The sequence below is a fragment of the Narcine bancroftii genome, chromosome 5 (assembly GCF_036971445.1).
Source record: "Narcine bancroftii isolate sNarBan1 chromosome 5, sNarBan1.hap1, whole genome shotgun sequence".
Classification (NCBI taxonomy): domain Eukaryota; kingdom Metazoa; phylum Chordata; class Chondrichthyes; order Torpediniformes; family Narcinidae; genus Narcine; species Narcine bancroftii.
The window spans coordinates 193702856-193715408 of record NC_091473.1 but is presented as its reverse complement, the minus strand read 5'-3'; the positions used below and the strand labels follow the sequence as shown (position 1 = coordinate 193715408).

General features: G+C 52.0%; 1 protein-coding gene across 1 annotated transcript in view; it reads left to right on the top strand.

The window, feature by feature from the left end:
- Positions 1-12553, top strand: part of prpf3 (PRP3 pre-mRNA processing factor 3 homolog (yeast)) — a 60623-nt gene that overhangs the window by 17210 nt on the left and 30860 nt on the right. The window contains exons 11-12 of the mRNA XM_069940527.1: positions 68-167; positions 2919-3032. Coding sequence (XP_069796628.1) covers positions 68-167; positions 2919-3032 — 214 coding nt within the window. The remainder of the gene's footprint in view (positions 1-67; positions 168-2918; positions 3033-12553) is intronic.

The following is a 12553-nucleotide window of genomic DNA, read 5'->3' as shown; positions in this document are numbered from 1 at the left end:
GGCCCATCTCTCCATGACACCCCCCCTCCCCCCCACAACCCTTCACCTCTCCCCTCTCTGTCTACAGTGCGAATCTCCAACCTGATGCGAGTCCTGGGGACGGAGGCTGTACAGGATCCAACCAAAGTTGAGGCTCACGTCAGGGCACAGATGGCCAAGAGGCTAAAGTGAGTGGGGTGGTAGGGGTGGGGTGGGGGTATGCTAGGGTCTGGATCGGGGTGGGGAGAAGGGCTGGCATCCAGGAGGTGAGACCCTGGGCCTGCATGATGTCCTTGACCTCAGTGGGACTGTGTGTGGCTTGAGAGAAAATGCCTGTGATTTTGTAGAGCTTCACCTAATGTAAACACACAACACCATGACACTCCCTTCCAGCCAATGAGCCCAGGCCACCCAAATAATCCAATTCTGTGCCACCTACATTTCCCAATTAACGTACGCTTTGGAGGGTGGCTTGAAAGCAGGGCGCCTGGAGAAAATGCTTGCAGACATGAGGAGAATCACCTTGCACACAGCACTGGATTGAAACCCGGGTCTCTGGCGCTGTAACAACGTATTGCTAACTGCTATGCAAATCATGCCGCCAATCGGCCTACCAACCCATTCTGTTTTGAACCCGGGCACCCGGGGAGAATGTTGAAACTCCTTGCAGACAGGGCTGATTTGATCCCTGGTTGCTGGCGCTGGAACAGCATTGCGCTCACCGCTATGGTTCTGAGTGGCATGTAGAAAGTGAGAGCTCGCAGTCTTTTCCCCAAGACAGATGATTTTCGAAGTGGATTACAGTGAGAAGGGAGATACCTTTGAGGGATCAGAGGGGCAATGCTTTCACTCAGAGGGTAGTGGGCTACGTTGAAGTTACAACTGGATACGAAGGGCTGGGGCAGATAGGGAGCAAATGGAAATGGCCCAGAATTAGCGTGGATGTGTTGGGCCTGTTTCCTCCTCTGTGACCCCAGGTTGAGGTGTCAGCTCTGAACACAGACCTGTGACGGTGAAAGGCCACCAGGGGCCAAGGGGTTTCTACCGCTGGCTGGAGAGCGTTCAGTCTCGGGATTAGACGAGGTCTTGTTACTTCGAGTGGCGGGAATGGTAGGAATCCTGTCTCCAAGGAAAGCTGTGGACACTCCGAGTACTTGGTGCTCATCAACAGATCTTTGCAAAGGAGAGATTCCTCAGGGAAAGGTTAGTGTGAAAGTGTCATGGCTTATACCTACAGATGTACGACACGGTAGCAGGCCCTTCCGGCCCATGAACCTGTGCCAACCATGCATCCTAATTAACCTATAACCCCGTATGCTTTGGAGTGTGAGAGGAAACCGATGCACCCGGAGCAAACATGGGGAGGGATGTTACGAGCCCAGAGGACCCCAAAACCCAGCAGCAATAGATATTCACCAAGACAAATGGTTACTTAAAAGTTGCTTTTAATTATCTTTAAACATGAAAACACTTTAACTTATCACTATTGACTTACTTAACCTAACAGCCCCCTTATAATTCTAAACATGTGTGTAATGTTTGTGCAAGTTCAGAAAAGTTCTTTGGTTCACAGTCCAATCTCACTTCTCATTCCTACAAGTTCACTGGTTGCAGGCAATTCTTGTACTATGCACAGAATTTAGCATTTATAAAGTTCACCAGGCTTTGGTGCTTGAAAGGTAAATGGCTACCGCTCAGGAAGGTTCTTGTCAGTTTTCAGAGAGAGATTTGTTGTTCTATCATATCCACAACTGATTCCTTTTTAATTAGCCACTCCGGTGTCTTGCTGATGAAACTTGCCCCTTCAGGGTTCTCCAGATGATCACCTCTTTCTTTCAGGTCACCACAGAGTTCCTTTTTATTTCCCTTATTCCAAGTGAAACATTAGGCACCCAGTCCTCTTCTCTTGCATGAACCACAAGGGCTTTGACCAGGCTGAACCAAGAACTCACAACCTGTCTTCCAAATGGGGTTTTCCACAAGCTTTCCAGCTTGTCCTGTTCCAGTCCCAGCTACTGCTGACTGTAACACTGTAGAAGTGATCTGTGTGTGTGTGTGTGTGTGTGTGTGTCTCTCTCTCTCTGAGAAGAAGCCTGTTTGACTCTCTCTGCTTGCAAAACCACATGACCCTCTTTGAACAGCTCCAGGCATTCTGTGGCTCCGACAAGTTATTTCATCTGTTGCCTTTTTGTAAACGGCAGTCCATTAGTGGTCTCTTGGGCGCTCTCCAAAGCTCTTGCAAAGACTTGGCCCTGACATGTCTAGCATGAGCAAAGCTCCAGTATTTCAAATAAGATCTGTTTTAAAATGTTTGTATGTGACCGACTCAAACAGCCCTTTCCCAATTTATCTCCCAAAAACATATCCATATACTCTGTCACAGGAGAATGTACAAACTCCTTACAGACAGCGCTCGATTCAAACTCAGGTTGCTGGCGCTGTAACAGCATTGTACTAACCAGGCATCCCCAGCTGCCATGAAGCTCGAGGTTCTATTCCATGTGGACACCTGCCCCGTGGTTGGGTGTGCAGTGACAGTATTCTCCTCTGGTTTCCTTAAATTTTAAATGTTATTTATATTTTATTTTCTTAAAATTTTAGCCATACAGCATGGTAACAGGCCCTTTTGGCTCACGAGCCTGTCCACCCAATTGACCTATGACCCCCATACATTTTTGAAGGGTGGGAGAAAACTGGAGCCCTCGGGGTAAAGCCATGCAGACACGGGGAGAACGTATAAACTGGTTACAGACATTACAAGATTCAAACCATGGTCCAGCTATGCTCAATCTGCCGCCCTGTGGATATCAACACTGGACGGGTGTGGGAGAATGGGCCTTTTGGTGGGCATCATCCCAGAGCCTGGGAGGGGGTGAGGGGGAGTAACAGAATACGAGAACTGGCAGACTGACAGGGCTCCCCGACTATTTACGTTCCAGAGCTCACCAGGATGCCAACAGCGCCCGCAAACTGACAGCAGACCAGCGCCGCGAGAAGAAGGTGAAGAAGCTGAAAGAGGACATGTCGCAGGGAGCACACATCGCTGTGTATCGGTGAGGCTGGCATCAGGCGACGGATACATATGGCACGGTCTCCTTAGTCTGGGCAATTCTCTCCCCACCCCAAACTCCAGCCCCCCCACCCCCACTTAAAGCAGCCGCTCACTATACAAGGAGAATGGGAGGGCTGGTCCTAACGCAGTGTAACCGGGAGACACTGCTCCGTGAGAATCGGCGTGCCGTCCTGCTACACGGTGTAACCAGGGGACACTGCTCCATGAGAATCTGTGTGCTGTCCTGCTACGTGGAGTAACCACGATACCCTGTTCCGTGAGAATCAGTGTGATGTCCTGTTATGTGGTGCAACTGCAAGACATTGCTCCGTGAGAATCGGTGTGCTGTCGCGCTATGTGGTGTAACTGTGGGAGACTGTTCCGTGAGAATCGGTGTGCTGTCCTGCTACGCAGTATAACTGGGAGACTCTGCTTCATGAGAGTTGGTGTGCTGTCTTGCAACATGTGTAACCGGAGACACTGCTCCGTGAAAATTGGTGTGCTGTCCTGCTACGCGGTGTTACTGGGGACACTGCTCCGTGAGAATTGGTGTGCTGTCCCGCGAGGTGGTGTAACCGGGAGACACTACTCCATGAGAATCGGTGTGCTGTCCTATGCCTTGAAACCAGGGGAATGTGCTCCATGGGAATCAGTGTTCTGTCCTGCTATGTGGTGTAACTGGGGGACAATGCTCTGTGAGAATCGGTGAGCTGTTATGCTACGCGGTGTATCTGGTGGACACTGCGCCATTAGAATCTGTGTGCTGTCCTGCTACGTGGTGTAACCAGGGGACATTGCTCCATGAGAATGGGTGTGCTGTCCCACTTGGATGTAAAACCGGGGGTCACTGCTCCGTGAGAATCTGTGTGCTGTCCTGCTACATGGTGTAACCGGAGAACAATGCTCTGTGAGAATCGTTGTGCTTTCTGGCTAAGAGGAGTAACTAGGGGACACTGCTCCGTGAGAAATATTGTGCTGTCCCACTAGGATGTAAAACCAGGGGACTCTTTTCCGTGAAAATCGGTGTGCTATCCCGATAGAAGGTGTAACCGGAGGACATTGCTACGTGAGAATTGGTGTGCTGTCTTGCTACGTGATGTAACCAGGGGACATTGCTCCATGTGAATCTGTGTGCTGTCCTGCCATGCTATGTAACCGGGGGACACTGCTCCGTGAGAATCGGTCTTCAGTCCTGTTACGCATTGTAACTGGGGGTCACTGCTCCATGAGAATCGGTGTGCAGTCCTGCTACACGGTGTAACCGGGGAACATTACTCCGTGAGAATCGGTTTGCAGTCCGGCTCGGAGGTGTAACAGGGGGGCACTGTTCCTTGAGAGTTGGTATGCTATCCCGCTATGTAATGTAACCACGAGACGCTACTCCATGAAATTTGTTGTACTTTGCCGCAAGGAGGTGTAACCGGGGGACACTGCTCTGTTAGAATTGTGTGCTGTCCCTCTGGGAGGTGTAACCGGAAGACACTGCTCTGTGAGTATCGGTGTGCTCTCCTGCTACACGGTGTAACCGGGGAACATTGCTCCGTGAGAATCGGTTTGCTGAACTGCGAGAAGGTGTAACCGGGGATACTGCTCCGTGAGAATTGTGTGCTGTCCCGCTAGGAGGTGTAACCGGAAGACACTGCTCCTTGAGTATCAGTGTGCTGTCCCGCTAGGAGGAGTAAACAGGAGCCACTGCTCCTTGTGAATCAGTGTGCTCTCACGCGAGGAGGTGTAACGGGGAGACACTGCTCTGTGAGAATCAGTGAGCTGTCCCGCGAGGAGGTGTAACTTGGGGACACTGCTCAGTGAGAATCGGTGTGTTGTCCTGCAAGGAGGTATAACTGGGCGACACTGCTCTTGAGAATCGGTGTGCGTTCCTGCTACATGGTGTAACCGGGATACACTGTTCCGTGCGAATCTGTGTGCTGTCCTGCTATGTGGTGTAACCGGGGAACATTTCTACATGAGAATCTGTTTTCTGTCCGACTAGGAGGTGTAACTGGGGTAACCTGCTCCGTGAGAATCAGTGTTCAGTCCTGCTATGTGTTGTAACTGGGGACACTGCTCCGTGAGAATTGGTGTGCTGTGCCGCTAGGACGTGAAACCGGTAGCCATGGTTGTGTGAGGATCGGTGTGCTGTCACTCTCGGAGGTGTAACCGGCAGACTCTGCTCTGTTATAATTGGTGTGCTGTCCTGTTATGTGTTGTAACTGGGGGACACTGCTCGATGAGAATCGGTGTGCTGTCCCACTAGGAGGTGTAACCGGGGGGTCACTGCTCCGTGAGAATGGGTGTGCTGTCCGGCTGGGATGTAAAACGGGGGACTCTGCTCCATTAAAATCGGTGTGCTATCCCGCTAGAAAGTGTAACGGGGAACACTGCTATGTGAGAAATGTTGTGCTGTCCCACTAGGATGTAAAATTGGGGGACTCTGCTCCGTGAAAATCTATGTGCTATCCCGCTGGAAAGTGTAAGAGGGGGGACACTGCTACGTGAGAATCGGTATGCTGTCTTGCTCTGCTTTGTAACCAGGGGAACCTGCACCGTGGGAATTTATGTTGTGTCCCGCTACGAGGTAAAAATGGGGGACACTGCTCAGTGAGAATTGAATGCTGTTCCACAAGGAGATATAACTCCGTGGGAATCAGTGTTCTGTCCTGCTATGTGTTGTAACTGGGGACACTGCTCTGTGAGAATTGGTGTGCTGTGCCGCTAGAAGGTGTAACCGGAGGACATTGCTAATTGAGAATTGCTGTGCTGTCTCGCTTCGTGATGTAACCAGGGGTCATTGATCCGTGTGAATCTGTGTGCTGTCCTCCCATGCTATGTAACTGGGGGACACTGCTCCGTGAGAATCGGTGTGTGGTCCTGCTAGGTGTAACTGGGGGATACTGTGAGAATCATGTGCTGTCCTACTATGCAGTGTAACTGGCGCACACTGCTCCATGAGAATCCTGATTCTGTCTTGCCATGCTTTGTAACTTGGGGAACCTGCACCATGGGAATCAGTGTTGTGTCCTGCTACGTGGTGTAACCGGGGGACACTGCTCCATGAGAATCGGTGTGGTGTCCTGTTACGCATTGTTACTGGGGGACACTGCTCCGTGAGAATTGGTGTGCAGTCCGGCTAGGAGGTGTAACCGGGGGACACTGTTCCTTGAGAATTGGTGTGCTATCCTGCTATGTGATGTAACCACGAGACGCTACTCCATGAATTTTATTGTGCTTTCCCGCTAGAAGGTATAACCAGGGGACACAGCTCTGTGAGTATCTGTGTGCAGTTTCGCTAGCAGGTGTAACTGGGGGACACAGCTCCGTGAGAATAGTGTGCTGTCCCGCTCGGAGTTGTAACCGGGAGACACTGCTCCGTGAGAATCGGTGTGATGTCCCGCTAGGATGAGTAAACAGGAGCCACTGCTCCGTGAGAATCTGTGCTGTCCTACTATGCAGTGTAACCAGGGGACACTGCCCCATGAATATCGGTATGCTGTCTTGCTATGCTTTGTAACTAGGGGAACCTGGACCATGGGAAACAGTGTTGTGTCCTGCTACGCGGTGTAACTGGGGGCACTGCTCTGTGAGAATTGCAGTGCTGTCCCGCTTGGAGGTACAACTGGGGGACACTGCTCCGTGAGAATTGAATGCTGTTCCACAAGGAGATATAACTGGGTGCTCCGTGAAAATTGGTGAGCTGTTACGCTACGCGGTGTATCCGGTGGACACTGCGACATTAGAATCTGTGTGCTGTCCTGCTACGTGGTGTAACCGGGGTACACTGCTCCATGAGAATTGATGTGCTGTCCTGTTACGCATTGTAACCGCGGGACACTGCTCCGTGAGAATCGGTGTGCAGTCCTGCTACACAGTGTAACCGGCGATCATTTCTCTGTGAGAATCGATTTGCAGTCCGGCTAGGAGGTGTAACTGGGGAACACTGCTCCGTTAGAATCTGTGTGCTGTCCTGCTATGTGGTGTATCCGGGGAACATCGCTCTGTGTGAATCTGTTTTCTGTCCTGCTCGGAGGTGCATCCGGGTGACACTGCTCCTTGAGAATGGGCGTGCTGCCTCACTAGGAGGTGTAACTGGGGGCACTGCTCCGTGAGAATTGAGTGCTGTTCTGCAAGGAGATATAACTGGGAGACAGTGCTCTGTGAGAATCGGTGAGCTGTTACACTACGTGGTGTATCTGGTGGACACTGCGCCGTTAGAATCTGTGTGCTGTCCTGCTACGTGGTGTAACCGGAGGACACTTCTCCGTGAGAATCGGAGTGCTGTCCTGCAAGTCGGCATAACCGGGGGGGGGGGGGGGGGTCACTGCTCCATGAGAATCTGTGTGCGGACCTGCTACGCGGTGTAACCAGGGGACTCTGCTCCGTTAGAATCGGTGTGCTGTCCCGCTAGGAGGTGTAACCGGGGACACTGTTCAGTGAGAATTGGTGTTGACGCGCTAGGAGATGTAACCGGGAGACACTGCTCCATGAGAATCGGTGTGCTGTCCTACAATGCCTTAAAACCAGGGGAACCTGCTATGTGGGAATCAGTGTTCTGTCCTGCTACGTGGTGTAACTGGGCAACAATGCTCTGTGAGAATCGTTGTGCTTTCTGGTTAAGAGGAGTAAGCAGGGGACACTGCTCCGTGAGAAATGTTGCGCTGTCCCACTAGGATATAAAACCGGGGGTCTCTGCTCCGTGAAAATCGGTGTGCTATCCCGCTAGAAGGTGTAACCGGAGGACACTGCTACGTGAGAATTGGTGTGAAGTCTCGCCACGTGATGTAACCAGGGGACATTGCTCCGTATGAATCTGTGTGCTGTCCTGACATGCTATGTAAGCGGGGGACACTGCTCCGTGAGAATCAGTGTGTGGTCCCGCTAGATGTAACTGGGGGACACTGCTCCGTGAGAATTGAATGCTGATCCACAAGGAGATATAACTGGGAGACAGTGCTCCATGAGAATCGGTGAGCTGTTATGCTACGCGATGTATCCAGTGGACACTGCGCCATTAGAATCTGTGTTCTGTCCTGCTATGTGGTGTAACTGGGGGACACTGCTCTGTGAGAATTGGTGTGCAGTGCCGCTAGAAGGTGTAACCGGAGGACATTGCTAATTGAGAATTGGTGTGCTGTCTCGCTTCGTGATGTAACCAGGGGTCATTGATCCGTGTGAATCTGTGTGCTGTCCTCCCATGCTATGTAACTGGGGGACACTGCTCCGTGAGAATCGGTGTGTGGTCCTGCTAGGTGTAACTGGGGGATACTGTGAGAATCATGTGCTGTCCTACTATGCAGTGTAACCGGCGGACACTGCTCCATGAGAATCCTGATTCTGTCTTGCCATGCTTTGTAACTTGGGGAACCTGCACCATGGGAATCAGTGTTGTGTCCTGCTACGTGGTGTAACCGGGGGACACTGCTCCATGAGAATCGGTGTGGTGTCCTGTTACGCATTGTTACTGGGGGACACTGCTCCGTGAGAATTGGTGTGCAGTCCGGCTAGGAGGTGTAACCGGGGGACACTGTTCCTTGAGAATTGGTGTGCTATCCTGCTATGTGATGTAACCACGAGACGCTACTCCATGAATTTTATTGTGCTTTCCCGCTAGAAGGTATAACCAGGGGACACAGCTCTGTGAGTATCTGTGTGCAGTTTCGCTAGCAGGTGTAACTGGGGGACACAGCTCCGTGAGAATCTGTGCTGTCCCGCTAGGAGGTATAACCGGGGGCTACTGCTCCGTGAGAATAGTGTGCTGTCCCGCTCGGAGTTGTAACCGGGAGACACTGCTCCGTGAGAATCGGTGTGATGTCCCGCTAGGATGAGTAAACAGGAGCCACTGCTCCGTGAGAATCTGTGCTGTCCTGCTATGCGGTGTACCCGGGGAACATTGCTCCCTGAGAATCGGTGTGCTTCTCGCTAGCAGGTGTAACCGGGTTACACTGCTCCATGCGAACCGTTGTGCTGTCCTGCTATGTGATGTAACTAGGGGATACTGCTCTGTGTGAATCTGTGTGCTGTGCTGCCATGCTATGTAACCAGAGGACACTGTTCCGTGAGAATCGGTGTGTGGTCCCGCTGGGAGGTGTAACTGGGGGACACTGCTCTGTGAGAATCATGTGCTGTCCTACTATGCAGTGTAACCAGGGGACACTGCCCCATGAATATCGGTATGCTGTCTTGCTATGCTTTGTAACTAGGGGAACCTGGACCATGGGAAACAGTGTTGTGTCCTGCTACGCGGTGTAACTGGGGGCACTGCTCTGTGAGAATTGGTGTGCAGTCCGGCTAGGAGGTGTAACTGGGGGACACTGTTCCTTGAGAATTGGTGTGCTATCCTGCTATGTGATGTAACCACGAGACGCTACTCCATGAATTTTATTGTGCTTTCCCGCTAGAAGGTATAACCAGGGGACACAGCTCTGTGAGTATCTGTGTGCAGTTTCGCTAGCAGGTGTAACTGGGGGACACAGCTCCGTGAGAATAGTGTGCTGTCCCGCTCGGAGTTGTAACCGGGAGACACTGCTCCGTGAGAATCGGTGTGATGTCCCGCTAGGATGAGTAAACAGGAGCCACTGCTCCGTGAGAATCTGTGCTGTCCTACTATGCAGTGTAACCAGGGGACACTGCCCCATGAATATCGGTATGCTGTCTTGCTATGCTTTGTAACTAGGGGAACCTGGACCATGGGAAACAGTGTTGTGTCCTGCTACGCGGTGTAACTGGGGGCACTGCTCTGTGAGAATTGCAGTGCTGTCCCGCTTGGAGGTACAACTGGGGGACACTGCTCCGTGAGAATTGAATGCTGTTCCACAAGGAGATATAACTGGGTGCTCCGTGAAAATTGGTGAGCTGTTACGCTACGCGGTGTATCCGGTGGACACTGCGACATTAGAATCTGTGAGCTGTCCTGCTACGTGGTGTAACCGGGGTACACTGCTCCATGAGAATTGGTGTGCTGTCCTGTTACGCATTGTAACCGCGGGACACTGCTCCGTGAGAATCGGTGTGCAGTCCTGCTACACAGTGTAACCGGCGATCATTTCTCTGTGAGAATCGATTTGCAGTCCGGCTAGGAGGTGTAACTGGGGAACACTGCTCCGTTAGAATCTGTGTGCTGTCCTGCTATGTGGTGTATCCGGGGAACATCGCTCTGTGTGAATCTGTTTTCTGTCCTGCTCGGAGGTGCATCCGGGTGACACTGCTCCTTGAGAATGGGCGTGCTGCCTCACTAGGAGGTGTAACTGGGGGCACTGCTCCGTGAGAATTGAGTGCTGTTCTGCAAGGAGATATAACTGGGAGACAGTGCTCTGTGAGAATCGGTGAGCTGTTACACTACGTGGTGTATCTGGTGGACACTGCGCCATTAGAATCTGTGTGCTGTCCTGCTACGTGGTGTAACCGGAGGACACTTCTCCGTGAGAATCGGAGTGCTGTCCTGCAAGTCGGCATAACCAGGGGGGGGGGGGGGGGGTCACTGCTCCATGAGAATCTGTGTGCGGACCTGCTACGCGGTGTAACTAGGGGACTCTGCTCCGTTAGAATCGGTGTGCTGTCCCGCTAGGAGGTGTAACCGGGGACACTGTTCAGTGAGAATTGGTGTTGACGCGCTAGGAGATGTAACCGGGAGACACTGCTCCATGAGAATCGGTGTGCTGTCCTACAATGCCTTAAAACCAGGGGAACCTGCTATGTGGGAATCAGTGTTCTGTCCTGCTACGTGGTGTAACTGGGCAACAATGCTCTGTGAGAATCGTTGTGCTTTCTGGTTAAGAGGAGTAAGCAGGGGACACTGCTCCGTGAGAAATGTTGCGCTGTCCCACTAGGATATAAAACCGGGGGTCTCTGCTCCGTGAAAATCGGTGTGCTATCCCGCTAGAAGGTGTAACCGGAGGACACTGCTACGTGAGAATTGGTGTGAAGTCTCGCCACGTGATGTAACCAGGGGACATTGCTCCGTATGAATCTGTGTGCTGTCCTGACATGCTATGTAAGCGGGGGACACTGCTCCGTGAGAATCAGTGTGTGGTCCCGCTAGATGTAACTGGGGGACACTGCTCCGTGAGAATTGAATGCTGATCCACAAGGAGATATAACTGGGAGACAGTGCTCCATGAGAATCGGTGAGCTGTTATGCTACGCGATGTATCCAGTGGACACTGCGCCATTAGAATCTGTGTTCTGTCCTGCTATGTGGTGTAACTGGGGGACACTGCTCTGTGAGAATTGGTGTGCAGTGCCGCTAGAAGGTGTAACCGGAGGACATTGCTAATTGAGAATTGGTGTGCTGTCTCGCTTCGTGATGTAACCAGGGGTCATTGATCCGTGTGAATCTGTGTGTTGTCCTCCCATGCTATGTAACTGGGGGACACTGCTCCGTGAGAATCGGTGTGTGGTCCTGCTAGGTGTAACTGGGGGATACTGTGAGAATCATGTGCTGTCCTACTATGCAGTGTAACCGGCGGACACTGCTCCATGAGAATCCTGATTCTGTCTTGCCATGCTTTGTAACTTGGGGAACCTGCACCATGGGAATCAGTGTTGTGTCCTGCTACGTGGTGTAACCGGGGGACACTGCTCCATGAGAATCGGTGTGGTGTCCTGTTACGCATTGTTACTGGGGGACACTGCTCCGTGAGAATTGGTGTGCAGTCCGGCTAGGAGGTGTAACCGGGGGACACTGTTCCTTGAGAATTGGTGTGCTATCCTGCTATGTGATGTAACCACGAGACGCTACTCCATGAATTTTATTGTGCTTTCCCGCTAGAAGGTATAACCAGGGGACACAGCTCTGTGAGTATCTGTGTGCAGTTTCGCTAGCAGGTGTAACTGGGGGACACAGCTCCGTGAGAATCTGTGCTGTCCCGCTAGGAGGTATAACCGGGGGCTACTGCTCCGTGAGAATAGTGTGCTGTCCCGCTCGGAGTTGTAACCGGGAGACACTGCTCCGTGAGAATCGGTGTGATGTCCCGCTAGGATGAGTAAACAGGAGCCACTGCTCCGTGAGAATCTGTGCTGTCCTGCTATGCGGTGTACCCGGGGAACATTGCTCCCTGAGAATCGGTGTGCTTCTCGCTAGCAGGTGTAACCGGGTTACACTGCTCCATGCGAACCGTTGTGCTGTCCTGCTATGTGATGTAACTAGGGGATACTGCTCTGTGTGAATCTGTGTGCTGTGCTGCCATGCTATGTAACCAGAGGACACTGTTCCGTGAGAATCGGTGTGTGGTCCCGCTGGGAGGTGTAACTGGGGGACACTGCTCTGTGAGAATCATGTGCTGTCCTACTATGCAGTGTAACCAGGGGACACTGCCCCATGAATATCGGTATGCTGTCTTGCTATGCTTTGTAACTAGGGGAACCTGGACCATGGGAAACAGTGTTGTGTCCTGCTACGCGGTGTAACTGGGGGCACTGCTCTGTGAGAATTGCAGTGCTGTCCCGCTTGGAGGTACAACTGGGGGACACTGCTCCGTGAGAATTGAATGCTGTTCCACAAGGAGATATAACTGGGAGACAGTGCTCCGT